The sequence below is a fragment of the Ammospiza caudacuta genome, chromosome 13, assembly GCF_027887145.1.
Source record: "Ammospiza caudacuta isolate bAmmCau1 chromosome 13, bAmmCau1.pri, whole genome shotgun sequence".
Classification (NCBI taxonomy): domain Eukaryota; kingdom Metazoa; phylum Chordata; class Aves; order Passeriformes; family Passerellidae; genus Ammospiza; species Ammospiza caudacuta.
In genome coordinates this window covers 14,557,096-14,584,661 of record NC_080605.1, presented here as the reverse complement: position 1 = coordinate 14,584,661, position 27,566 = coordinate 14,557,096, and the positions used below count along the sequence as shown (strand labels likewise).

Below are 27,566 nucleotides of genomic sequence, written 5' to 3'. Positions count from 1 at the left end.
GATAAATTGCTTAGGTTTTATCCTTCCCGGCTTTTTTTTTTGTCTAGAAAGCCCATGACATGCCCAAAATACCACACTAGCAACTTGTCAGATAAACACAACCTTTCAGTTTCTGGTATGTTTGCTTCTAGAAAAATCCATCAGATGGATTAACATCTTTAGTTAATAGAAGCATTTCTAAAGCCATACTTTGTGATCTCAGTGTAACGAATCACATCATCAAACAGATTCAGCACAATACTTGGTGTCTGTCTCACAGCTGCTCATAGGAGATGCAACAGGGCAAGCATACAAAGATGCTCTCCCAGCTCAGCACTTTTTGTGCTTGGGGAGGAACCTGCAGCAGTTTCCCTGGTTGAAGGTGTTGTATTGGCTTTGCATCCAAGCCCTCCAAGTGGGCTTTTAGTCCACGCATTCATCTACTGCCCTCAGCAGAGGGAATCCCATTAAAGAGAGTAAAATAGCATCTACACATTAACTAAGTCCTTTTGCACTGCTACCAGCTACAGGAGCACTCTGAAACAGCAGCTGCTTCCACGAATACTTGTGTGAACCACCCCTCATTACCTGACTGCAAGGTTAATTAATTAATTTATACTAATGGCTCAGACTACAATTGAAATAACTCCTAAGAGTATTGACTGTGTTTTCCTGGGGAACGGGACCCAAGCAGGCCCATGCAAAAACCAACTCTGTGGGTGGTACCTGTTATGAGGAAGTTGCCATGCTCTTCCAGGGGCTCACTGTATTTCCTGACAACATGGTTCAAACCCAAGTCCAGTTCATAAAATGTCAATGTCTGCTGTGTGTTGGCTGCAGCTTCACCTGTTGGATCGTTGTCTGCTTCCTAAAACAGAACACATGGAGGTGTCTTTGTAAAAAAGGATTAAAAGGAGGAGCAAAGCTGATGTGCTGGGAAACAGTTTTGAGTAACAACAGAATGGGGCCAAAAGACTTGCTAGAAGCTGCAGAAAAGAAGTTCAGACCAAGAAAACAGGCATATTTTCAGTTGAAAAGCAAAAAGAATCAATCACCATGACAGAAGAGACTTGCCCATTCTGGCTGAAGGCAAGACAAAAAGTCAGTAATCCTGTAAAAAATGACAACTGTCCCAGACAGCAGAAGCAGCCAACACTCCCCAGTGACAGATGAAGAACAGAACAGGAACAACAAAGGTCAAAATACAGCAAAGGGAGATGAAGTTCTTCTCACCTCATAATCCATTTCCAGACAAGCAAACATTGGGTTTTCAAACCCCACGTCGACTCCCACCACGTGGTAGACCAAGGTATTGGCCTTGTGGGCTTCCAGAGGGGAGGAGATGGTGAGTCGAGCAGCAGCATCCCTGTTCAGGATATACACCAGCTTCTGCTTTTCAATGGCACCTGCAGAGAAGGACAACAGCACGTGAAGCCCATTCCTTGATAACCAAATCTCACCATACCTGCAGCCCAAAACTGAGCTGTAACTTGGAAAGAGAACATCAGCACTACTTCAGCTGAAGCTCACCAATGGTGTTTATCTCCGTGCCACCAACTAAGCTTGAATATCACATTGTAAATCTTTCAGATTGCAAGGACAAAATGACAACTTCAGCCTTTTAAAGCCAAAGCCTGACCCTTTGAGCTACATTCACCTGGCCCTATATTCCATCTACAATGGCTTGAGGGAGATCTACTCACTCTTGTTACCACACAAGAGATGACAAACTGCAAGAAAGCAAAGACAAATGGAAAGAAGCATGCAGATGTTCTGCTATTTAAAACCACAGAAATATTTTACAAACTTTTCCATAGAAATATTTTAACTAAGTAAATGTATTCTTACCTGATATACAGCATCCACAACATAAAAAACACCACTCAAATATCAACATGAATGGCACAACTGTGACTGTGTTACTTTCTCACCCAGGAAAACCAGACATGTTAGAAAAGAAATATTATTGCTATTCCCGGTATAAAGACATACTTGGTAAATTACCATCAGCACTGCACAGAGTTGCCTTCAGCAAACTGAGAAACCTCCATACACTTCGTGCTAAATCTTAGCAAAAAAATTCTCCCAAGTGTCCTTCTACCTGAAAAGCCTGATCAGAAATGCATCTAGCTGTCTCCATGAGACATCTCAGAGAAGAGACATGAACTCAAAACATCATTTCAGGCCATGGGAACTGACTGGCTACACTGTAGCACTGACACCTGCAATCCCATCCTCTCTCCCATACACCACACCTCAGGGCTCTACACGCTGCTAAGCAAACTGGTCTCTTTCCAACTTGTTTTGGCTCAGCACTACAATTTATTTGTGCAATTCCACCAGCATCAAGGAATAATTCTGAATGTCTGTGTTCTCCTTGACACAGCTCACAACCTAAAACAATTATAATTATATAATTCCAATTACACCTGGCAGAAATTTGCTCCAAAATAAACATCCACAAGACAGAAGATAAAAACACTAAGAACAGCAGGTGACAGAGAGACTTACTGATCATGACAGCACGGCCCTTTGGGTCCACAGCCAGGTACTGGCCTGGAACGATCCTGCGACAGCCACTCTTGCCAAAGGTCTCCTGGTGGATCTTCTCGAAGACGTTCTTGGAGGGCTGGTACTCCAGGATGACGATGCGCCCCGAGTCGCTGCCCACCACGATGTAATCCTTGGTGCCCCCCGTCAGCCTGAAGGCCATGAGGGAGCGGATGACCCCAAACACCTCCACGGTCAGCAGCGTGTGAACCTTCCCCGTGTTGGGATCAGGGCGCAGTAACTCCAGGATCTTGCCCCGGGAAACAACAATTTCTTGTTGTTTGGTTCCTGAAGAAACCCAAACACAAGCACAAATCAGGACCAGAAGACAACACACAACTTCAACAAGTGCTACAAGGGAAGAAGGGTGAACTTCCAAATACCAATTTTAGGACTACCATGGAGAAACTCAAAGAAACTTATTCACCACATTACGTACCCTCATTGTTAGAACAGCTTTTAACACATCAGAAAATTGGTCAGAATACTAAACTAAATCTATAGATAATTTATCAAGCCAAACTTTCCTCAATCTATCCACAAGCTACCACAGCTCAAGTAACACTCAACAATAAATGATAACGTACCAGCAACAAAACCCCAGAGGTACCAAAGCAAACTGGTACCCAAAAAAGCCCCAAGCCAAGTCATACAGAGGGAGGAGAAAATTACCTGAGAAATTGCCATGGATAGCAAAGCTAATGCCTGTGGCACGCTGCAACGTTAGGTTGTACAGAAACATGTTGGCAACGCAGTTGCTTCAGCTTATGTAGTTCTGGTAATTCTGCAACAAGTAACACAAAATAATAAAACTTCTCAAAAGCAAAGCCTTTCACGCAGCAGAGAGAACCGCTGCCCTCCCGTGTGTGCACGGATCACTTTGCAGCACAGCCCGACTGCCACCGCGCTATCTGGTATTTATTAGCGCAAAAGGCTCTCCCAACGTGTCCCGGGTGCCAGCTGAACTCCTTACTGCCGGCCGGCTGAGCAGGACTCCCAGTAATTACTGCTAATTAGTCACGGCTTTCGCTTTCCAGGAACCAAACACAGTTAGGGAGCCCTCCGGGATGCCCGCGCCGTCACACATCCCTGACGCCGCCGTTTCATTGAACACGAGTGCAGCCACCCGCAGCTGCCCGGGGCCGACTCCTCGGAACGGAACCCAGCCCCAGCGGCCGCCCCGGCCCGGGGAAACCGGCCCTGAGCCTTGCCGAGGCCCCGGCAGGGCACGGAGCCAGCACCTCCCCGCGCCCTCCGGAACGCTCGCCCCGGGAACCGGCCACAGGTCACTGCCCGGCCCGGCCGCCCTCACCCGGCCCAGGCCCCGAGGGGTCCGCGACGCTCCTGCTCCACAAACCAGGGGCCCGTCCCTGCCGCGGAGCCGCCGCCGGGCGGGCAGAGCTGCGCTCACCGTGCGGATGGCGGCGGATGCTGCTCCGGCCTAGGCGGGGGCGCCGCCGGCCTCCTCCGCCATCAGCGCCGCGCCTGCGCGCTGCCCTCCCGCGCCTTCTCCATGGGGCTTTCCACGTGTCCGGCGCGCGCGCGCGCCCTGTGGCGAGGGAGGCTGCCCAAATTGGTGCCTGAATGATCGCGGCGCTATGGCAGCTGCCGCCTGCACCAAGAAACCCCCCAAGAAAACCCTCAGCCTCCTTCTAGCATGGAGATCGGCAGGAGCGTTAGCTTCACTCGCTGCCGGGCGGAGCTGTGCGGTGCCAAGGCTCAGGCACCGCCATTGGCGGTCCCGCCGGGCCTCACGGTGGTTTCGACCGCGTCAGCTGTGTGCCAAGATGGCGGCGGCCACGGCGACGGGACCGAAGGCGCCGCCGGGGGAGAGCGGCGGCCCCGCCGCCTCCGCCCTGTCCATGGAGCGGATCCAGTCGCTGACCGAGCTGGCGGACCTGGAGGCCGCCTACAGCCGGCTGTGTGAGGAGGAGGTGTGTGCGGCCGGGCAGGGAGGCAGCGGGGCCCCGAAAAGCGGATACCCCGCTGTCACTGTGCCCCTCATTGCTGCGCACTCTCTCGAGGTGTTTGACACAGACTTACCCACCCCTGGGTCGGTGTCGCCTCCGCGGATCCCTGAATCGAGAGCAGCCTGAAGATTCTGGGATCTCCTGCACTGGAAGCCCAGCCAGGGAAGGAGTTTGTGGGATATCTGACTTAAAAGCGGTGTGATTGAGGATTCCAAAACCGATGCTTTCAAATAGAAAAATCATAAAGATTTAGAGGATTTAAGAGAGCTTAGAAAGGATTTATTTGTCATATGAGCTCTTGGAAGCACTAATGCCTTGTGTCCTTGGCTTGGATATAGCATCTATGATAAACTGCTGGTCTGGAGGAGAGCTGAAGTCACATAACACCTCCTTCATTTTTTTATTTTTTTCAGAAAGTCGTGCAGGAAGAGCTGGATGCCCTCCTGGAGCAGCAAAGCACTATAGAGAATAAGATGGTTGCCCTTCATCGCATGGGGTTAGTGTTCCAACCCCTTGCTGCATGGCCCAGAGACTCCTGTCAGTGTTGTAGCAGAAGCACGTCCATTCTCAGAAAATATCAGACTTTAAATCAGTTTGTGGTAGAGAACACGAGTTGGATCCTCATCCCCAGTTCTTCCAGCTGTGCCCTCACCCAGAGTGACCTGTTTTGGTGTAGACTCAAAAGCTTTTTGAAGGTGTTATCTCAGAGTGTGCCAGGTTTCAGCATCAATTATTGGATCAGGTGTCTTGTGCCAGGCTGTGCCAGGTGTGAACAAATATTACTGCCCTGCAGGGTGAACTTGTGCAGGCAGGCTGGGAAATCATCCTGAATGGCCTTTGTGTCTAGCAGAGCTCTAAGGAAAGGTTTCCAGCTGCAAGGTTTTCTGTGGTGTTTAGGTGGCCTGGAAAGGCCCAGAGATGGCCTTGAAGAGCCCAGCGCTTCAAAGGACGAGGAGAGACTTCTGATCTTGTCTCGGTCTTGGTGTTTATTAATTGTTTATCTAAAAGATTTTCTTTCAGCCCGACAGAGGTCTGCACAGCAAGTCAGCCATGGGCACACTGCGAGCCCCCGGGGCGGTCACTTATCTTTATACCCGAAGTTACGTGTACAATATTTATCATTTTTCTCCAATACCTTCTACCCTTATTAACCGGTGCACTTTTAGTAATGACCAATCCCAAAGTGCCACCACTACCACAGAAGATGGAGGCCAAGAAGAAGAAGAAGAAGGACAGGACACACCCCAATTCCTCCATCTTACTTCTTTAGACCCCCCTGTACCAAAATCCTAAACCCTGTGTTTTACACTTTAACTAACTTATCCCTTCACCATTCACCCAGTGAAATCCTCCCAGTCCTCATACAGATGTCATTTCCTGTGTAGGATCAAAATCCTGCCACCAGACACTTCTGGCAACATTCCAGCATTCCCGAGCCCCCCAAGGGTGGTCTCGGCCTCTCTGTACCTCCATCCTGAGGTGCTGAGATCCCACATCCAGCCTTCACCTCCACTTCAGAAGTGGAGAATGTCCCAAGGGCCCAGTGGCTCCTTCATGTCCTGTGTGGTGGCAAGGCACAGCTGCTCTGGGCAGCCTCTCCCAAAGCAGCCAGCCTGCTCCTTCCTCCTGCTCTGCTCCCAGAGGAAGGCAATGGAATGAGTGGCAGTGTTGTGACAGGCCCAGCTGTTCCTGGATGGACAGCCACGCTCCTTGCACAGCCCCAGGTGGTTCCTGTGTGCCTCTCACGCCCAGCTCTGTGTGTTTCAGCCCCAGCCTGCAGCTGATTGAGGGGGATGCCCAGCAGCTGGCAGGGATGGTCACCTTCACCTGCAACCTGGCCGAGAACGTCAGCAGCAAGGTCCGGCAGCTCGACCTCGCCAAGGTACCGGGCTGAGGGGCTGGGGCTTGTCAGCACTCTGTGTGTGCTGTGCCAGTCTAGGGTGCTTTCAGTGCACCTTCCCCACTGTCTGTTCCTGCTTAGATGCAGGGCTGCTGTGTTCTGTCTTTGTGTGTTCTGTGCTCACAGCACAGCAGATGTGCCCTGCCTTTGGTGGGCTGGAAGCTGCTGTGGTTTTGATTTTAGCTGTGTCCTTCTGGGCATTGCATGGGCATTGCATGGTATAAGACTGGTAGAATGATAGAATGGTTTGGGCTGGAAGCTCCTCTTGTTCCCAACTCTCCTGCAGTTGGCATGGATACCTTTCACCTGCCCAGGCTGCTCAGAGCCCCATCCAGCCTGGCCTTGAACACTTCCAGGAATGCTCCTCCATATAATGGCTGGTTCTCCAGCATCCCCTTCTGTCCATGCAGCTCTGGTAGAATACCCTGAATAGGGTGACTAGCAATCTTGGCAGCTACACAGTGCTGAGGACAGTGGAGATTGTCACCCAAGCCAGGTCAGGAATCTGGGCTGTTCTGTTCCTTGTCTGGGGACAGGCTGAGGGGTGTCAATGCCAGCACTTGGCACAACTGCTCAGATCAGACAGATAATGTGTGCTGTCCTCTCTGGTCTCTGTTTGTTACAGAGAACTGTGGCCTCCAGGTTCAGCCTCAGTTTTGACATATGCTGTCCATCCTGTGGAGCCCACTGGTCTTAGCACTTTTTGAGTAGTGTGGGATTTTTGCTTATGTAGTAGTTTTGCTGTATAGAGAAGTGCTTCAGTCTCTTTTTCCCTCCTGCTGCCTTCTGAGAGCTCCCTCTCCCTGTCCATCCCACTGGAAGCTGGAAGCATCACTGGTTGCCTTTCTTTCAGAACCGGCTCTATCAGGCCATTCAGAGAGCTGATGACATCCTTGACCTGAAGTTCTGCATGGATGGAGTTCAGACAGCCCTGAGAAATGAAGACTATGAACAAGCAGCAGCTCACATCCATCGCTATCTGAGTCTGGACAAGTCAGTGATTGAGCTCAGTCGTCAGGGCAAGGAGGGTAAGCACTGTTTGTGAGGAGATGCTCATGAGTCACCTTTCCAGTGGATATCTAGAGGCTGCTCATTTCCCATGGTTGCCTCAGCCCAACAGACAAAGCAGAAAATCTAATGCTGGCCAGAGATCTTACTTAGTATTTTACAGACTGACTTAGTGGTGAAGGTTTTTGAAGCGTTATTACACCAGAATTATCATTAATTGAAAAGGAAGCTCCTGGCACACAGCTGTAATAGTATTTCAGGTGCTAACTAAGCAAAGGACAAAGTGTTCAGGCCAGAAGAAGTGAGGGAGAAGGCTATCAATTGTTCTTGTGTCATGGTGTGCTACCAAGCAGAGCAACTGGAAATGAGGGGGTAAATTGGTAGATTCCTAAGAGGAAAATCCCAGTGGATGTGTTGTTGTCTTTCATGCAAAATCACAACATTACATCCTGCACCAACCTGTCTATCTGTGCCTGTAGAGGAATTCCAGTGTGTCTTCTGCCTTCTCAGCTTGGGGCTGCACAGTGCTGGTCTCTCTCCTGGGGAAAAAAGTAGCCCTTGATACAATACTAACAATGTGCTGTCACTTTTCCCTTTCTTTTCTGTCCTTTTGACCAGGGGGAATTATTGATGCCAACCTGAAGCTCCTGCAGGAAGCAGAGCAGCGTCTGAAGACAATTGTCACAGAGAAATTTGACACAGCAATGAAGCAGGGAGACCTGCCCCAGGTGGAACGGTTCTTCAAGATCTTTCCTCTGCTGGGCTTGCATGAAGAGGGGCTGAGCAAGTTCTCTGAGTACCTCTGCAAGCAGGTAACAGGCTCTGTGACACCCAGGGGAAAGCAAAACCCAGTCTCTGTCAATAGATGTTGTGGAAGGAGATTTTGGCAGTGGCTTGTTCACCTTAGAAAAGTAGCACTGGCCTTAGTTCATATCTCTCCTTGCATTTGTATGCTGGGATGGGCTTTCTGGTGTCTGTGTCTTGCTCTGTGCACTTGCTTAAAAATTATCCAATGAGCCTGGAAAGAGAAGAGCAAGTTCCTGCCTTTCCTTGAGCCTTGAGTTTTCCACAAGAGAGGAAAGGATCCCTGGTCAAAGGAGGAGCAACAACAATAGCTCTTGCATTGGGAAGGCCAATAAAAGCTCTCTAGGGGAAGGATGGAGGACCTGTGGGTTGAAGAATACCTTTGGGTGTTCAGCTGACTGGTCCTGTTGCCATGCAGGTGGCCAACAAAGCAGAAGAGAACCTGCAGCTGGTGATGGGGACAGACATGAGTGACCGTCGAGCTGCTGTCATCTTTGCAGACACCCTGACACTCCTCTTCGAAGGTAATCTTCCTTTCCTCCTTCCTGATTGATTGCAAATAGTCCATGATGAGACTATCCATCAATTTAAATGCTTTCAATTTCAGCTCACAAAATGCCTCGTTCTCCTTTGAGCTACAGGTGTCTCACTCGAGGACAGGGACACAGCTGGTAGGATTTATTCTAACCAGGAGAGGGCATCACAATAAGCAAGTTTTCCCGTGTACATCTTGTACAGGCACAAAGTGCATTTGCAAAGGATTTGTTGGCTCCCCCCAGGAATCAGACTCTTCCTGTTCTCTGCATCCTCAAAACAAATAGATATTCCCTGGAGGTTTCTTCAGGCTTGCAGCTCTCCAGACAAACAAATCAGATCCCTTAGGGACGAGCAGCTGTTGGTGCCTCCAGGCCTGGCTCTTCAAGAAGCACCATGGGAACTTGAAAGCAGAGAAGGGAATAGGAATGCTCTGTGGGAATGCCACAGACAGTACCTGAGATCCCATGGTGATTAACCACCTTCTCTGTGAAATCTGCTCTAGTTCCAGGCTGCACCCCTGCCAAGTTACTCTCCCAGCCTGGCACCAGTAGAGCTTTCTTGCCAGTAGTGTTAAAAGCAGGGGGAGCGTTGCTAACTATTGGAGTAGAGTGTTTGTGAGAAGAAGGCAATATTGTAGAGATGCTTCCTTGTGGATGAACTTTTCCTCCAAGGAGTTCTTGCCTTTGCTAATGCTTGCTCTCTGCAGCAAGTGTGTGCCCAAGAGCCTTCCCTGGGCTGATTTTTCCCTGTAGCCTTGCAGGTGCTAAAAGCTGGGACTGGACTGCATTTGGGTGGCAGTTGTGCCCCCTGCCAGATTTAGCTTGTGTGGCTTCATCCTGGGGAAGCTTCAAACCTTGTATCTTGCTGAGCTGAAGGGCAGCTGGAGCTGGCACACAGGGCATGGCAGGAGTTCTCTTTAGGGACAGAGAGATGGCTTCTGCTCCAGGAGATCTGTACTCTATCTGTGGAGTGAATGATCCTTTTTTAGGTCTGATCTGTGGAGCTGTGGAGCTCTGCTGTGCTCTGGGAACTGCTGGTTGAGTGTGTGTCCCCTCCCTGCAGGGATTGCTCGCATTGTGGAGACCCACCAGCCCATTGTGGAGACCTACTATGGACCAGGGAGGCTCTACACCCTCATCAAGCACCTGCAGGTGGAGTGCGACCGCCAGGTGGAGAAGGTGGTGGACAAGTTCATCAAGGAGAGGGACTACCACAGGCAGGTGAGAGCAGTGTGAGGCTGCCTCATGCAGCCAGCTGTGCCCTCCAGCCAGCTCTGTGGGTTCCCACTGCCATAGGGGCAGCAGAGTTTGGCCTTGTGTATTGAGAGAATCCTTGCTTTACTCCTTATTTACCCTGATAGCTGAAGGGGTTCAGTCTGTAACTGCTTTGTGAAGCAGAGAAGGATTCATTTGGAACATGGTAAATGCACCCTGGGCACTCTGTGCTGTGCAGGTCTGTAGGGTGCTTTCAGTACACCTTCCCCCCTGTCTTGTTTCTGCTGTTACCGTCTCATGGTCACATACCTGAGTGCCTCTGGTCAAGTCCCATCCCAACACCCTTCCTGGAGGGATGAGCTCTTCCTTGGGGGAGGAGGAAGTGAACTTACGTGATTCCCTTCTCTGGCAGTGCTTCCTCCAAAGCATTCCTGTTACCCTTAGAGAGTACAAGTCATCAGCAAAGACTCCCTTTCTTTTGTGATTGCAGTTCCAGCAAGTCCAGAATAGCATGATGAGAAGTTCTTCTGCAGAGAAGATTGAACCAAGGTACAAAGAAAAACTCTTTATGCTATCTAACCTTTCACTCTGGAGTTGTTATTAACACTACTTAACATTTAGATAACTCTCCCACTCTTCCAGAAGCTTTGTGGGTATTAATTTTAAAAATTCAATTGTTAGGTGCCCTTCACTGCCCTTCTGTAAAGGAAGCTTCTGTAGTGGGGCTTTATTTTGCTTAGTCATTAATTCTAAGCCTTGGCTCTAAGCATTCCTGGAGGGCTGTTGATATCCCTGCACATGAAGGACTGAGATTTTAACTCAGTGCCCACTGCCCTTCCATGGCCAGAGTACAGCCCCTGGAGCCCACAAAACAGAGCAGCTGTTTGCCAGATAATTTATGACCCAAACAGGAATAAATCTTTGGATCTTACCTTATCTGTACTGCTGCTGCAGCAGCTCCATATCATCAGTTTCTTAACAACAAACTGCAGTGCTTTCAATCTCCCTCTTTTCTTCTTATCGTAAATATTTACATAACCCTTAAGCAAGGCCATTTGAAAGTGCACCCAGCCCTTCTGGGACTGCCTGACTTAGAAACATGCCTTGAAAGAAAACAGGTTCCTCAAGGAAGATCTATCTGTGAGCCTGCATAATTAATGTTTCTACTTACTATTTGCTCTGAGTAACTCTGCATGCATCCCAGTTTTCTGATTTTTTTTTAATCTCTAAAATAAAGGTAGTGTTTCCTTCTCCCACCTGTCCACCATGGATTTTACAAATCCAAGCAGGATTTGTAAAATTCTTCTGTGCACACTGATGAAAAAGCTGATGTGTCAGTCTTTCTTTTTTTCAGTCATCTCTGATCTGAACACTGTGTTCTGCATTGTAACATGCTTTTTTTATCTCACATTTCCTGAGCTGTTGAGCTTAAACAGATTCTTCATCATCTGCAGAGAAACACAGGGGTCTGTGCACAAAAATACACACATGGAGATGGCAGGGACCAGGCATTTCTAACACTGGCTACACAGGGCTCATGGAATTGTAGCAAAACTGAGGTAGGGAAGGACTAATGAAGACCTCTAGTCAAACCTCCCACTCAAAACAGGACTCATTTTGAAGTTACACCAGGTTGCTTTGAGTCTTGCAGTCCTTACCACTGTGATTTCAACGTGGATGTCCTCAGATCTATGAGGAAAAAGAGGGGGAGTGTTGCTAAATCTTGGAGTAGAGTTTGTGAGAAAAAAACAATTGTAGAGATATCCCCCAGATCTCCCCCAGGAGGTATTTTGATTGTGTGTGTGCATTCTTTGCACATACCAGTTATTCTGCTGAGCTTTGCCTCTCAACAGCACAGATGGAAAGGGGCAGTACTGATCTCATAGTAAGGGAACAGAGAACTACTTAACTGAATTAAATTAGTGCCTCTCCTTTTGTAGTCTTGCTGTCTTGATTCTTGCTGTTTCTTCCAGGGAGCTTGACCCTATTTTAACAGAAGTCACTCTGATGAATGCCCGCAGTGAGCTCTACCTGAGGTTCATCAAGAGACGAATCATAGCTGATTTTGAGGTGGGAGATGCCATGGCCTCAGAGGAGGTAAAGCAAGGTAACACCTTGAGTACCAATACTCATAGGCTCTGCTTATCAAAGCCAGAAATGGAGATATACCTGAGTTAGTGGCAGAGCAGAGGGACACAGGGTCTGCAAAGACATTTTGGGAGTGCTCTGTGGAAGATCATTGTGTAGCCTAGACTTTACAAACCTGTTTTCAGCACTGGTTGTTCCCTCTAACAGGAAAACCAACGTTAAGAATGATTGTAGAGTATAACAAAGTAAAGTCCCCAAAGAGAGGAAGAACCATTTTGTCACTGCAGGCACAAATCCTGAAGGTGGAGACCACAAAAAAAAAAAGAAAGGCTCAGGCTTTTGGTACTCTGTGGAGCTCTGGAAATCACTTTAGTCACCTGCAAAATCCAGCTCAGCAATTTCAGCTCCACAGTTGAGGCTTGTGATTTGTTTTAGGCTGGGCTTGGCAGGTGTCTGTCTGTTGGGTCCCATGAGACAAACAGCCAGGGTACTCAGTGGAGCTGCCTCCTGGCTTGGGTTCCTTCTGATAGGTCTCTCTTTTGTTCCACAGAGCATCAAAAATACCTGGACAAGCTCCTCAACAACTGTCTGCTGAGCTGCACCATGCAAGAGCTCATTGGCTACTACATCACCATGGAGGAATATTTCATGAGGGAGACTGTCAACAAGGTGGGGGAAAACCTCTTAGATGCTTTTCTCTGTGTGCTCCTCAGTCCTCTGGTGAGCATCCCAAGGGAGGGATATGCATACATGGCAAATCTGCAGTTGTTGGGAGAGTCTTTTGTTTCCTTTGGCCTTGAAAAGCAAGTGGTTGTTTCTGAACTTTGACTTCAGACATACCCCAGGCATCTTCCAGGTCTTTGGGCTACTGCAGCCTAGTCTGAGGGGTGCCACCACACAGGGTGCAGGGGGAAGGGGGCAGATGGGCAGTTTGGTCTCTCAGCACTGCTAGGGCAGCGTTGCTCACAGAGCTCAGGGCACTGAGAGAGCTTTCTTTGCAGGCTGTTGCCATGGACAGCTATGAGAAGGGCCAGCTCACCTCCAGCATGGTGGATGATGTGTTTTATATAGTGAAGAAGTGCATTGGGCGTGCTCTGTCCAGCTCCAGCATAGATTGTCTCTGTGCTATGATCAACCACTCCACCACTGAGCTGGAGTCTGACTTCAGGTAATGAAAACACAGCAGGTTCATTGGAAGGGGCCTCCACCTCACATTCTGCAAACAGTGGCTGCTGGCAGATGGTCTTCCTGTGTTCTTTGCCTTTGAACCTCTGGCTTGTCATCTCCTCTTTATGGGAAGCAGATCTGGGCAGAAGTGGCAGATGTGGGAAGCTGGATCTGGGCATCTTTTCTCACAGTAGTGGTGATCCACCTGTGGACAAACAGAGAAAAGAACCAGATGGCCCAAAATCCCTATGAGATGGAGTTGCCTTGTAGCACTGGGATACTACCCTGCCTGAGAGTACATGATCGCCCTTAGTTGTACTGCGGGTTACTTGATGACTCAAACTTGGGTGAGACTGCAGAAATTGTCCTGCTATTTTTCATTCCATTGTGGGAGTGAGGATCTGTGTCTGAAGGCAGCAGGCAGCTGCAGGAAGGACATTCAGGAAAGCTCAGAAACTGGGTGGCTATGTTTTTCTTTCAGCATTCTGATGCTGTCAGGAGATATTTGCCAGCATATTTTTCCCCTTTGAAGTTCCACTACCTTGTTCAGGTCAGATCTCAGACGGAATGCTGTCCCCAGGCACAGAGCATAATTTTCTTTTTGCTTGCTCTAAACCCTGGTGTGTTCTGCTTGCCTATAGGGAGGTTCTGTACAACAAGCTGAAGCAGGGATTCCCAGCCACGACCTTCCAGGACTTCCAGAGAGGGGTGACCAGTGCTGTGAACATCATGCACAGCAGCCTGCAGCAGGGCAAGTTCGACACCAAAGGCATTGAAAGCACAGACGAGGCCAAGCAGTCCTTTCTGGTGGGTTTGGTAGCTCTTCTGGTGTAGAAGGATGTTGAGGAAAAGCAGTAAACTGTCTTGAACTCTGTACTAGCTGGGGGTTCAGCACATGTGCTCCATTGCTGGAGTTTAGCTTCATGCAACTCAGTGAATCTGCAGTGCTTTGATCTCACAGTAGCAACTCTGTCCCTTAAGAACTTGCATTTCAGTCTGTACTGTTAGCAGGGCATAGATTAAATGTGTGGATTTGGGGGTGAGGAGCTGGGAAATTCCATTTAATCCAGCTTGGGTTTGTTTTGGTTTTTTTTTCAGGTGACCTTAAACAATGTGGAAGTCTGCAGTGAAAACATCATGACCCTAAAGAAGACTTTGGAGGTGCAGTCTATATTCTTTACTGGTTTTTCCTCAATCAAATTTATAATATCCTCCCTTGGTGGAGGCAGGGGTCAAGTAAACCATCTGGTCTTTGATATGCCCGAGTTCCTGAGGTCTTTGCCCTCCAGCCTTAGGGAAGGAATTTTAAGATGGCAGAGCAATTTCCGGCTGACAGCAGCAGCCAGAAATACCAGTTCCTCCAGCCTGACTGACCTGGTGCAGGAATAACCTGTGCATCATGGAGAGTCTGCAGTTCTCTGATACTGGGCTAGACAGCCCCTGGCTTCTTTTCTTGCTGTCCTTTCTCCCCTCAGCTGGAGCCAGCAGCCTCTGCCTTTGCAGGAGCAAGAGTTGGGCTCCTGTCCTATCCCACACGCTGGTGGGCAGCCAGAGCTCAGCAACACAAAGGAATAAAAACTGCCCAGGTTATTAATTTGGAGCTTGCTGATGGATCTCTTCCCTGCAGAGTGACTGCAGCAAACTGCTTAGCCAAGGATTTGGGGGTGAGCAGGCACAGGCCAAGATTGAGAGCTGCCTCTCGGACATGGCTGCTGTCTCCAACAAATTCCGTGACCTGCTGCAGGTGAGTGTCTCTCCAAATTACTGCTGGCTGCTGGTGTCTTCAGGGAGAACTCTGGTAGGAATCACTCCAGCCTAGGGCCAGGCCATGTCTGACTCCAGGAGTGCTGGGTAGGGTGCAGGAGGGAGCAAATCAGTCAGCTTTGAGGCATGGAAACAGCCCCAGCCCGTTTACACAGCCACACCAGCTGGCAGCTGCATAAAAAGCACTAGAAGCAGCTGCAGAGCCAGAAGAAATGTTGCTTCATTTGTCTTCACTCAGCATGGGCTTGCAGTTGGTTCAGCATTTTCAGGAAAAGAAATATTAATAGCATTTCCATCTCCTCCATTCTCCCTCGTGGCACAGTACATTGTCAAGTTGTCCACAGCCTCACTAAGTAATGCTGAAGACAGGCTGTTGGTAGAGAAGAGCTGCCCTTTTCTCAGGTTTCTCCTCCTTTCCCAAATGCAAATTCCCACAGCATGGAACAGAGGACTCTGGCTAAATCCAGTCTCCTGGGGCCTGCAGTGTCTAAAATGTAGACCTAAAATGTCACTGGTCTCTGGCAGGGAGAGAAGCAGGAAGACCTAGTACCTCATGTGGAAAGAAACAAAGCAAAGGAGAATATTTTTAAGTAGGTTTGCCTTTGTAGTTCACGGAGGGGTCAGATTATTTTTTGTTTGGCTTTGCAGTTCAGCGCAGGCAGATGCCTTCAGTTCAGCACTGCCAGCAAACCCTCCTGGGGACTGTGGTCAGTATTAAAACCAAAGAGCTTATCAGTAAGGAGTAACAGTCTCCAATCTGACTCTAGTGTGGTTTTAAAAGTGGCTGCGAAGCAATCAAGAGGCTGAGGAGGAAGCTCCTGTGCTGCCTGAGTCACACACACGCTGAATTTACCTCAGAAAAGGACAATTGCCAGCAGGCCCTTCTCAGAAATGCCAGTTTTAGTTAAAATCTTCTATCAAATGCCAGTCAGAATCAGAACCGACACAGTTTCATAGTGAGTGAGCTTTCGTGACACCTTGCTGAGCCAAAGAGGGGTGGCTTGGCAGGAGAGGCTTTAAGAGCTCTCATCACAGGGGACAGAACAGCTTTGCTGACAGCCTGCTGCTCAGGGGAGATGGCATGTGCTGGGGTTATGATTAATTCAGGGAACTAACCGTGGTTACAGCTTTTATCTTCCTTTTAGATTCTCCTACTGAGCTAAGCTGCAGTGGAGGTGGGAGGCATCACTTGAGTTCAGTCTCTGTGCCCTGGCTGGTGCTGAGTGAAAAAATGGAGTTTGCATTTTTACCTACCCCAGGTGCCTCACTCCTGCCAGGAAATCTGCAGCTGTGTGGGATGGGGTGGGCAAGCACAAGCCCTTCAGACCACACTGCAAGTCAGCACAACAGCAGCTTCTGGGCCAACATCCTTCCTCCTCTTCTTGTCATGGTGTCCTCAGAGCCTTCCGGCACCGGAAGAGTGTGGGATCTGAGCCCTCTGAGTGCAGCTTCCTGTGCAAGTCTGTGGGCCAGTTTCCCAAGCTGGGAAGCAGCATCAAGACAGCCTGTTTGTAAATGTTTTGTGCCTCACTGTCCTTTCTTCTTGCTGTCTTGCTCAGGAAGGTCTCAATGAGCTCAACAGCACAGCCATCAAACCCCAGGTGAAGCCATGGATCAACTTATTCCTCTCTGTCTCCCACAACATCGAGGAGGTGAGGCTCTGTGTTCTCTGCTTCCGGCTGTACTTGAGCACTCTCTGTCTTTTGCTCAGCAGCACAGTCATTTCCTTCCCCTCAGTTATCTGCTTGGCACAGAGCACCAGTAAAATACCCAGATCTTGCTCTGCGGCCGAGCCTGGAAAGGGACATTTGGCTACGGAGGAGCAGAAGGGATGAAGTGCAGCTTCAGGAGGGACCTCCCTTCCTGTCCTCTGGGCCATTGGCTGTGGTTTTCTTCAGGCCACATAAACAATGTGGCCTGAAAATGCATGTCTTTCTGCATTCCTGTAAACAATGCCTTTCTGCATTTCACTGTCAGGAGGAGTTCAGTGACTATGAGGCCAATGATCCCTGGGTGCAGCAGTTCATCGTCAATCTGGAACAGCAGATGACAGAGTTCAAGGTGAGAGGAGGAGGTGGCAGCCTGCCAGGCTTTGGCCAGACCTCCACGTGGCATCCTCCAGCTCCTCCCTTGCTTGGCAAGCAGAGGTGTCCTCCAGTGCTTTGCAGGGCTCGTAGGGATCCAGTCACTCCCTTCTCCTGCAATTCTCAAAGCCTGCTTGCAGGCCCCAAGAAGTACCTGGATCACTTCTGTGCTGCTCCCCAGTTGCCGAGCCTGCAAGTCCTTATTTGCAAGCTCTCCTAGCCTTGGGCTTTAGGGACCTCTGCTCAAGTTTTTCCTGACAAGAATGACACAGGTTTCTGCTTCCAGGCTGGACTGTCTCCAGTGATTTATGATACTCTCACTGGGCTTATGACCAGTCTCATAGCTATTGAACTGGAGAAAGTGCTGCTCAAATCTACCTTCAGCAGGGTAAGCAAAACACTCCTCTACCATGTAGTCTGTCTTGACTGCAAACTCTCAGTAAAGGATGGGGCAGGGCAGATGCAAATATTACCCTCTACCCTCAAATATTACCCTATAAGAAACTCTGCAACCACCAGTGACCAGCTCAGGGATGCCTTTACATCAGCACCCACAGGGACAAAGTGGGTTTGGTGATGGGACTTAAAAAGAGCTGGCACCAATAAAGGGACTGGGTTTTAAGGTGGATCTAAACATAAGCCACCCTACCTGCAATAAATGGTTTAACTGGGACGTGCCTGCTCAGAGACTTGCCCCTGCCTCCCTGTGATTTTAACTGGTGTCTTGGCACAACCCCATGGTCTGCCTGGAGAGTTAACAGATCTCACTCTGTGCTCACAGCTCGGTGGTTTGCAGTTTGACAAGGAGCTGAGGTCCCTCATAGCCTACCTCACCACAGTCACCACGTGGACTATCCGTGACAAGTTTGCCCGTCTTTCCCAAATGGCCACCATCCTCAACCTGGAAAGGGTGAGCTGCACTTGTCTGCTTCTACTGGGGGACTGTGGGAACACCACTGCCCTGCACTTGGCTTTCCTCAGTTCATCCACATATCATCACACCCACAAGGTGTGGAGAACCTGGAGAAGTTTCCCTGTATCTGATGGTGCTTGATTTCAAACTTACCTGTGAGGACAGTCAGTGCTGAGCCATCTCTTACAGCTCCCTGTTTTTCCAGGTGACAGAGATTCTGGATTACTGGGGTCCAAACTCGGGTCCCCTCACGTGGCGCCTGACTCCGGCCGAGGTGCGGCAGGTGCTGGCTCTGCGCATCGACTTCCGCAGCGAGGACATCAAGCGGCTGCGCCTGTAGCTGGGCAGAGCCTGGATCAGCACCACGCTGGAGCTGAGGCTGCAGTCCTGGAGCCTGCCCACATCCTGTCCTGGGGCTGCCTGTTTGAGGCTGTGGGGATGGAATGATGTCTGCCCTTCTGCTCGCATTCCTTGGAGCAAAGAGTTTTCCTGGGCTCGGTGAGAAGACCTGCCATCCTTCTGTGGGAGCAGAAGGAATCTCTCATGCTGAGGGCAGGATGATGCTATTTCTGAGAACACAGGCCAGTGCCTGCTCCTGACTCCCTGTGCTCTGCTGCCCTGCAGGAGGCCACAAGCCAGGACAGGTGGGGCTGAAATACAGGTCTGCTGCTGCAGCTGTGTTCCTTCTGTGCCCCCAGTTTAAGGGTCAGCTACTGGAGTCACAGATGCTGAACCCTGGCTCTCTCCTGGTGGTGATGGGAACTGTTCTGTGGAAGGGAAAAGGAGTGATTTCCTTGGGAAGGTGCTTGGAAAATCACTAGAAAGCCTCTGAAGGAAGTGGGGCTGTGTCCCTGCTGGCTCTGTACAGCTACTCTGTAAATAAACCTTGCTTGGTTGAGTTGCAGTCTCCAGCGGTGTGTTCAGCTGCGGGCCTGGAGGGAGCTGGAGAGATGTGGGACAAGAGCTCTGCTCTGCTCCAGTTCTTCTCTTCTACCCTGTGCCAGGGCATCCAGAGGATCTTCCTTGTCTTGCCTGGCTGCCTTCTGTGGCTGCTGTCCTGTGCTGTCTCCCTCAGCCAGGGCCAGGGAAGACCAGCCCTTGCATGCAGGTTCTGCCATTCCCACCCCTGGAAAAGCTTTTCCCATGCAATGCTGCGCCTTTGCTATCCTGTGAAGAGAGAGCAGCCCTGCTAGGGACAGAGGGGCACAAACACATGCTGAGAACCATCTTTTTTATTCAGACTGTATGGACTAGTAACTTGCTTTCACCAGTCACTATTTCACTGCTGAAACTGCCTCAGGACAGGAGAGGGTCTTGATTCCACATCCAGCTGCATCCCTGGTGCAGGAGCATTGCATGCTGTACTGTCAGTTTGGGTTCCTGCTGCTGGAAGAGCAGGAAGGTTCCTGCTAGATGCAGCATCACAAATGCTAGCTTTTTCCTTTTGGAGGACTGTAAAAACTGGAATGAAACACCAAAATCAGGCTGGAGGCCCTAGCAAACTGTCCCTCCAGCGAGGCCACCCAGCAGTGGTAGTTTTGCCTGCCTGCACAACTTGTCACAACTTCTCCAGGCTCTGGCCTTTGGGGCAAGTAGCACAAAAAGGACATATGGAGACCTAAGGCACCTGATGGAGCTGGCTGAAGAAGCTTCCCTTAAAAGCAGTGGGAATTGCCCTGCACTTGTTCTGGGTATCTGCCAGGAATGGGCCAGGGCTGAAGGCCTTCACACAGCCCTGTCCCCTCCAGGGTGAGCACTGTCCTTGGTGTCACATCCCACGACCTCCACAGAGAAACCACCCGTGTCCACTTCAATGCTGTGGATGCTGAAGTTGCCCAGTCCCTAGAAAAAGAGAGTCACAGGTTGGGGCAGGAGCCAGCAAAGGACCCCTTCTCACCTGCGAGGTCCCAGGGAGGGCATTGGAACAACGAGCAATCACACCCCATGTGTGGTGGGGAGAGATGCTCCTCATGCTCTGTGGGCATGCTGCACACTGCCTGCAGCAGTGGGGGCTCACAGCTCACCTCAGTGTTTGCCAGGATCTGCTGCAAAGCCTCTTTCTGCCGGGGGGCTTTGGTTAAGATGTAAAGGAAGCCTCCACCGCCAGCCCCGGCCAAGCACTGCCCGTGGGCGTGGGGCCGGAGCGCGTCCATCATGCGCCCCACGGCCAGCGGCTCGCAGCCCGGGGCCATGCACTTCTTCTGCTGCCAGTAGCACTCCAGGCACCTGCCAAGGAGCATCAGGTCACCTGCAGAGGAGGGAATATTGCTAATTACTTGTCTCTGTTTCTCACCCAAAGGGCAGAAACATGCTCAGCCCAAGCTAAATTCTGCCTTCTCTTTTCCAGTTCCTCCCAGCTCTGCTGGCCAAGCAGCTCTGTCACGTTGCTATTTTTAATCCTCCACAGGGGGAGGATTTGCCTGCTTTAATGCTCCTGCTTCCTCTCTGCAGCAGCCAAACAAACCCGCTGCACTGACCAGGCAGGGCCCCCAGCCCTGTCACCAGTGGTGCACTGCTAATCAATCAGATTCAGCATGTCTAACCCCCTCTTCCTCAAAATCTTTGTTCAAGCCTGAATTTTGGGGTATTGCCTGGTGAGGGTGGGCTCAGGGGAGTATTTGAAGCTTCTGCAGCTGCAAGAGCCTGCACCCCCCCAGCCTTCTTCCCCTCTGAAACTGCACAGCCTCTCCCTGGGAAAGTTTGTGTTTCTTCAGCTGTTAAAAGGGCCAACGTGGCCTAGGGAAGGGGGCTCACACCTTGCCTCAAGGCCTGGGCACACTCCTCAGCATTGCTCACCAGCGCGTCAGCATTTTGCACGATGGAGGGCAGCCTGGCGTACCAGTTCCTCACCACATCCTGCAAGAGGCCAAATGTCCCTGTCATTGTCCTCCTGACTCTGGCAGCACCTGGTGAAATAGTGCTGCACCCACGGCCTTTGGGTGCCAGCTCCCTCTGGGGGGCCAAAGCTCTGCACAAGTGAAGGGGATGCCAAGAAAGGCTAGGGGGAGCAGAGGCCAGCCTGTGACACCCAGAGGCACCCAGGCATTACCTGGAGCAGGTTGCGGGCCAGGCGAGTCTTCCCCGTGTACACCAGCAGCAGGTGATCGTTCAGAGTCTGGGTAAAACCATCAGGGACTGAGATCTGCTCCACTTCCACTCTGAGTGGCAGCTGGGCCTTCGACCTCCCGATTTTGATGCCAGGAATGAGCCCACCAACCTGGTCCTGCCAGCCGCCCCCTGCAGGGTAGAGGGTTGTCAGTCACTGCTGGGACCCCCAGCTTGTGGGTCAGCTGCTCCCCCAGGCCCTACCTGTTGTGAGCCTCTGCTCCAGGTGCAGCACAGCATGGATGAGGGACTCAGTGCTGGCAGCCTTCCCTGCTGCCCGGTACAGGGATGCCATCACTGCTCCTGCCAGGATGCTGCTGGTGCCTGCAGGGGGCACAGGTAAGGCCAGGGCAGTGAGGCACTGCTGTGTCCCTGGGGATTGGGGGTAGCAAGGGGGATGCCCCATGATGGTGCTAGCAGCAGGAGACACTGCCAGGCACCGGTGAGGGACTACCCAGCCCCTTCCCTGCAAACCTACCAAGGCCAGACCCATGGGGCAGCTTGGACCAGGTGTGCACCTCAAATCCACCCCCAAAATTCTCCATCAGCTGTTCCTGTAAAGGTCTCTGTGAGGGAAACTGCACAATCTGGGTACAGATAAAGGCAGCTTTGAGCAGGGCTCCTGAAAACAAAAAAGAAGTAAAGCTGATGCTTGCTGTGCTACCTGCTCCCTCATCCCACCGGCCCCAAAAAGGGCCATCCTGGCACCAACAGGACATTGCAGGTACAGAGCCAGGCTGGCAGATGAGCCCTCACCTGGTGCATGTGGCTGGCAGTAATCCTCTAAGTGCTCCAGCTCCCCGCACACCAGATCTGCCACCACCTTGCCCTGTGGTGTCCCACTGAGGGTGACCAGGCGCAGCTCCGGCTGGGCAATGCGCCGCACCCGGGCGCCAACGGGCCGGCACCCATCCACCAGCACTGCCACGTCCACCACGGCCCCCCCGTGCTCGTAGGTGATGGGGGGTGTGTCACTCCAGCCACCTGCAACACTCACCATCAGCCTCCTGGGGCACCCTTACTCCTGTTCCCTCAGGAGTGAGACAAGGATCATCTGACTCAGGGAATGAGCTCACCAGAGAGGTCCAGGCGGGCTGGACACACCGCCTGCACCCAGTGCCCCAAGGGTGGCAGCTCCACCTGTTCCACGGTGATGAACTGGCATGAGGACATGACTGCCTGCCGGACGAGGATCTGCTCGGCCCCCTCGTAATGCCGAGCTGCTCTTACCAGCAGAGCTGGCCTGGGATAAGAGAGATGCTGAGCCCACTGCCACATCTCCATGACAGCACCAATGCCTGGAATGGGAATGGGGCAGCTGCCTCTTGCCAGCCCCAGCCTCACCGGCTCATCCACTTCTGCCGCTCAGCTGCCAGCTCCTGGACCCCCCCAGCGATGTCCCCGCTCTCCAGGCGCTCAAAAGCTGAGGCCCACTCCCTGTTGGCAGCAGGACCACTCCGCAAGCCCCCTTCCCCTTGTGCCATGCAGCCCAGGACGTCAGCAATACAGGCAAGTGCCCGTGCTGCAATACCAGCATCACCGGCCATGGAGGCGACTAGAAAATAAAATAAAAGGAGGTTACAAAGCACAGTCAGGCTGCACTGCACCCCAACCAGCTCCTGCCATAAGCTATCCCCAGGAGAGCGGGACTTGAATGGCTTGTACCCACCCAGGCTTGTTGGATGCCCTGCAGGTACATCCCTGCAATAGGAGGGGGGAACCACTGAAGGCAGTGGGGAGCACTGAACAGTCCTAATAATGAAAGATGCAGCTTATGAGTCCAGCTCACCTTCATCCAGCGTGTCCAGCATGGCCTTGTGGTAGCCCTCATGGACAGCACTGCGGGCAAGCGGCAGGAGACTGCTGTCCTGGCGCCCCAGCAGCACCCGCCGCACCTTGTGCTGGCCCTGCAGGAAGAACAGGGCCTGGCGGGCACCCAGCTCAGCTTCTGTGTCCAGGCAGGGCAGCAGCTCCTGCCAGGACATGCGCCAGGCCGTTCTCCAGCGTGCCAGCTGCTCACTGGGCACCATGGCCAGGCCCAGCAGCCACAGCACATCCTGCAGCCCCAGCGCCTCGCGGGCGTGCAGCACCGGGAAGAGCCGGGCGCTGAGCAGGCAGCGGCTCCTCCGCGGTGTCTCAGCATCCCAAAGATCCCCTTCCCTGATGGAGGGAGAAACCATCAGCACGGCCCTGGGGCTCGAGGACACCTTCCATGAGGGGAGCTGGAATGTGGGATGGGTTAAGGTGGTCATGACACCTCAGGATCTGGGTGTCCTGTCCTACCCTGACACGTGGCACCTACCGCACACCCGTCCGTTGGAAAAACTCCGCCCAGGGCATGTTCAGGTAGGTGGCTTTTTCCACAGGGCTCTGCAGGGACACAGAGGGGCTGGTCACACTTTGGCTTTGCTGGGAGCCTCGTGCCACCTCACTGCCCCCTTACCTGCCAGTCGTCAAGGCGGCCGGTGAGAGTGAACACGCGGCAGGGCAGGTCCCGCAGCCGGACGTGGTGGCCCTGCAGGACAACGTCACGCAGGGGACAGCCCCGCAGGGCTGCTGAGGAGCCCACATCGAGGCCCGAGAGGAGGCAGCCAGGACCAATCACCAGGGGACCCTGAGGAAGGAGCAACAGTGGCATGGCTGGTCCCAGATCAGAGCCAAATCCTGACCTTGGAATGGGACAATCACCCTGAGAAACAAGTTGGCGCCAGCACAAGCCAGGTGACAGGATGTAATTTTGTCACAAGGCTGCAGAAACACAGACTACAGAAATTCAGGCCAGGCAACAGCCTGCAGTGCTCACAACCGTAACAGAGCCCCCAAAGGAGAGGGTCTGCCCTGGTTCCAGCTCAGGACAGGCCAGAAGTGACAACCTCATCCCCTTGCTTGCAGAGGGTGACAGCCACCAAAGTGCGCAGCACCAGTCAAAAGGCAGCCTCAAAGAGGAAGGGCACCCCAAATCTCACAGCTGTGGTTCCTCCATCCTAAGCACCAATATGTCACCCTGTTGCCCATTCAGTGCACTGGGAGCTGTGCATTACCCCCATCCTAGTCAGGTACCTGGAGGTGACAGTGCTGGATGACACTGCCAGCTGCCAGCTGCACAGCTCCTTCCAGCAGGCAGTTGGTGACTGAAGAGCCATCCTCCAGGAGACAGGGCTGCTGCCAAGGGCACAGAGACATGTGGGACCAGGGCACACAGCCCAGAGCAGCCCCCAAAAAATGCACATGAGCAAGGCTGGGGATGGAAGGACATACATCCACATGGGAATGGGCTGTCTTGCAGAAGTGGAGGTGGCTGGCAGAGCTAGGCAGGCGGGTCAGGCTGCGGATGTGGTCACTCGCAGAGGAGGTCATGTAGTCGTAGGATGCGTTGGGAATGCAGGCTGGGGGGGGACAGGAGAGCTTTCAGCACACTGACAAAAAAGTGGGTGTGTCAGGATTCGTGTGAGCCAGGCTGAACATCCCCAGCTAAAGAGGCAGGAGTGGAGACCTGGGGACCCGCAGCTGTGGGGTGACACAGATGACCATCAGACCCTGACCACCCCATGTCCACCCATGCAGGGAAGAGGGCCCAGGAATGGGTCACATCACATGCACTCACTGCAGCACAAAATCATAGAATGGTCGAGATTGGAAGGGATCCTAAAGATCACCCAGTTGCAACTGCCTGGGCAGAGACACTCCACTGGAAGTGGGAAGGAAGCACTCACCCACGCTAAGAGGGAAGCCACGGAGAGCTGTCCACAGCACGGAGCGGGCGCTCCTCACACTGACATCACCACCACTCTTCACAAAACCTTCCTCTGTCATCCCCCCTGCCATGCACAGCACAATGTCGAAGAACAGGGAGAGCTGGGGAGAGAAGGGACTTGTAGGGTCCAGCCATCCTGAACCCCACCCTGCGACTGGGTGCTCCCTCCCACTACCTCTCCCACCCTAATCTGGCAGTGTGAGGGCAAACAGACCCTACAGGGGTGCCCAGCAGTGACACCTGTGTGGCAAAGGTCCCATCCCCCACAGAGAGCTGTCACCTGGATGGGTGGTGCCCCCGAGTCCAGCCCCATGTAGGTGCAGGCGTCCAGAGGAGGGATGACGTGGGTGGCCAGGAGCTGCTCAGCAGCATCCGAGGAGAAGAAAACAATCCCACACACCTGCCAGGCACATCAGGGCTGAGGCTGCAGCTGTGGTGACACGAGGCACGGGGCTGGCAGAGTCACCAACACCTGAGTCATGCCATACCAGTGGGACAGTGCCATCTGGCCCTGCACACTGCTGGATCTGGGCCTCTGTGCCTTTGTAGATGATGTCATGCACCAGCCCCTAGGAGCAAAACCACCCCAGTGAGCTCTTCAGGGAACCCCAAGCCAAGCAGCCACAGCAGTGCTGTGACCTCAGCATCCAAGGGATCCAAGGATTGGGGATCCCTGCACCTCCAAGGGATGCCTTCTGAAGGGTGAGCTGCCCCAACCTGCTCATTGGTGAGGTAGACCCCATGGTTCCTGGCATATGCTGGGCTCCCGGGCACTTCGATCACTCGGACACCCTGGAAGCCATCCCAGTTGATCCCTGAGGGGAGGGACAGAGACCAGGGCTCACTGGGGCAGTGTATGTACTCACACTGAGCACAACTGACTGAAAACCTGGACCACAGCAGTGGAAGTGACAGCAACATCCAGCCTTGGCCACCTCACTGCAGGCACAATGGATGCTCCCAACCGCATTCAGGACAGCAACAGCTGAGCATCCACACCCTCATGGGAGCACAGCACAGGCTGAACCAGCTATGCTGCTGGTTCACAGAACCGCATCCCACGCCAAAGCAGGTGCTGGAAGCAAGGCCAGTGTCCAGCCACTCACCTGGTGTTGAGGGCACGGTGAGGAGCATGTCGGTGCTGCAGACCCAGACGCCAGGTGGGGAGCCCACACAGAGCTGCCAAGAGAAGAACCATGTGCCCAGGGACGGCAGGGAAGGAGCCCAGGAACCCAACACCGCCTCCATCTTGCTGGGAGCCAAACCCAGCCCCAGGGCCCCGTCCCCAGGCTGCACAGACCCGGTGTGTCATGGTCCCCAGCAGGCTGTCCAGGTTGCAGACCAGCGCTTCGGCAGCGGCACCGGGCTCCTCAGCGGGCAGGCAGGTGAAGGCACGGCCACAGTCGTCGAAGGAGAAATCGCGGCCCTGGTGGGACGGAGAATATGGGGGGTCACCGGGAGGGAGAGGGTGCAATGAGAGGTCCCATGCTGGCCTGCAGGTCGGCTCTCACCATGTGCAAGATGAGGATGCGGGCGTCCCTCAGGACATCAGCGGTCACCACCTGGGAGAGGACAGCCGGGGACAGTCAGTGGAGACAGGACAGGCACGCCCCCTCCCCTCCAGCCTCCCCGGACCCACCAGCAGCTGTCACATCTCACCGTGCAGCCGGCCCGGGCGCTGAGGTGCTCGGCCGCCACCAGCAAAGCGTTCAGGGTGGCACCGCCGCTGCCCAGCCGGGCCCAGGGGTCCTCCACGGCCAGGAGCAGCGCGGGGGGGCGCGGGCCCAGCCCGCCCCGCAGCCGCCGCATCTCCAGCTCTGCCAAACGAGAGGCGGGCGGCGTCAAGAGCCGGTCCCGCCGCCGCGCACAGGAAGGGAGAAGGGGCGCCCGCCCCGCCACTTGCCTCGCTGCAGGGCGGACACCCCGCCATGGCCCCTCCGGCAGGTGAGGAGAACAGCGCTCCACTCCGCCGCCATAAGTACCGCCCTTGCCCCAGCCTGGCCCCGCGGGGCCTGCTGGGATGTTTAGTTCAATCCCCGCAGTCCCACGGGGGCGCTCTGCGCTGAAGGACTACAGTTCCCAAGGTGCACTGCACGGACCCTTAAAGGCACAGCCACCCCTGTGCCTCTCCCCCTTTCCCCCATCTCGGGGGCCTGCCAAGGGGGAATGGTGGTTTGACGTTTTCTGCCCTAAAAAGGGCTTCGGCGGCAGTGTGTACCCCTAAGTGCCCTGCGTCACCCCTGTCACGAGTCCTGCTCCTCGCAGGGTTCTCTGCAGGGAGAAGGGGTGCCCGGGCGGGGGGCGCGGGTGTCGGTTCCCGGTGGGTTGTCAGGGTGGGTGCCCGGTGGGGGCTGGGGTGCGATCGGTACGCGGTGGTACCGGGAGGTGTCGACGCACTGGGTGCGTCCTGGGGTGGGTAGCGGCAGATGCCGGCGCGTCGGGTGGCTCCCGGGATGGATAACGGGGATAGGTACCGGGGTGCCGATGTCCGGAGGTGCCGGTGCCCCGGGTGGGTTCTGAGATGGGTACCGAGCTGGGTATCGGGGGCATTGGGTACCGGGGGTGTTCAGGGGGCTGCCGATGCGCCGGGTGGGTACCGGGGTGAATCCCGGTGGCTGAGTACCGGGGATTCCCATGCTGGGCACCGGGCTGGGGGGTGCCGATGTGCCGGGGTGAGTCCCGGGCTGGGCACCGGGGTGGATTCCTGAGATGCCGGTGGGAGAGGGGGC

The 27,566-nt window shown here is 53.2% G+C and overlaps 3 protein-coding genes and 1 non-coding gene across 4 annotated transcripts in view; 1 reads left to right on the top strand and 3 right to left on the bottom strand.

The window, feature by feature from the left end:
* SF3B3 (splicing factor 3b subunit 3) overlaps positions 1-4,044 on the bottom strand; it is a 28,917-nt gene extending 24,873 nt beyond the window's left edge. The window contains exons 1-5 of the mRNA XM_058813279.1: positions 3,941-4,044; positions 3,202-3,313; positions 2,491-2,817; positions 1,213-1,385; positions 706-847 (exon numbers count right to left, since the gene is read on the bottom strand). Of these exons, the coding sequence (XP_058669262.1) occupies positions 706-847; positions 1,213-1,385; positions 2,491-2,817; positions 3,202-3,271 (712 nt within the window). The 5' untranslated portion in view covers positions 3,272-3,313; positions 3,941-4,044. The remainder of the gene's footprint in view (positions 1-705; positions 848-1,212; positions 1,386-2,490; positions 2,818-3,201; positions 3,314-3,940) is intronic.
* LOC131563712 (small nucleolar RNA SNORD111) lies at positions 2,086-2,167 on the bottom strand. Its single transcript, XR_009275318.1, has one exon. It is a non-coding gene; the product is annotated as a small nucleolar RNA SNORD111 (small nucleolar RNA).
* Positions 4,045-4,310: 266 nt separating the features above from the next.
* COG4 (component of oligomeric golgi complex 4) lies at positions 4,311-18,848 on the top strand. The gene is made up of 19 exons (XM_058813513.1): positions 4,311-4,463; positions 4,913-4,995; positions 6,267-6,381; positions 7,253-7,427; positions 8,026-8,219; positions 8,630-8,735; positions 9,811-9,968; positions 10,453-10,511; positions 11,936-12,069; positions 12,601-12,719; positions 13,052-13,218; positions 13,859-14,024; positions 14,316-14,378; positions 14,845-14,961; positions 16,541-16,633; positions 16,959-17,042; positions 17,352-17,453; positions 17,847-17,975; positions 18,184-18,848. The coding sequence occupies exons 1-19, from the start codon at positions 4,317-4,319 to the stop codon at positions 18,316-18,318; spliced, it is 2,346 nt and encodes a 781-aa protein (XP_058669496.1). The 5' UTR covers positions 4,311-4,316; the 3' UTR covers positions 18,319-18,848.
* A 382-nt stretch (positions 18,849-19,230) lies between these two features.
* Positions 19,231-26,813, bottom strand: FCSK (fucose kinase). The gene is made up of 23 exons (XM_058813814.1): positions 26,741-26,813; positions 26,497-26,654; positions 26,349-26,399; positions 26,138-26,263; positions 25,944-26,016; positions 25,555-25,652; positions 25,326-25,406; positions 25,118-25,237; positions 24,797-24,938; positions 24,342-24,469; positions 24,144-24,245; positions 23,527-23,697; positions 23,386-23,453; positions 22,873-23,243; positions 22,428-22,638; positions 22,160-22,326; positions 21,840-22,067; positions 21,562-21,705; positions 21,288-21,407; positions 21,028-21,215; positions 20,735-20,834; positions 20,003-20,226; positions 19,231-19,820 (listed from the first exon to the last, which is right to left on the bottom strand). The coding sequence occupies exons 1-23, from the start codon at positions 26,811-26,813 to the stop codon at positions 19,704-19,706; spliced, it is 3,261 nt and encodes a 1,086-aa protein (XP_058669797.1). The 3' UTR covers positions 19,231-19,703.
* Positions 26,814-27,566: the final 753 nt, after the last annotated feature.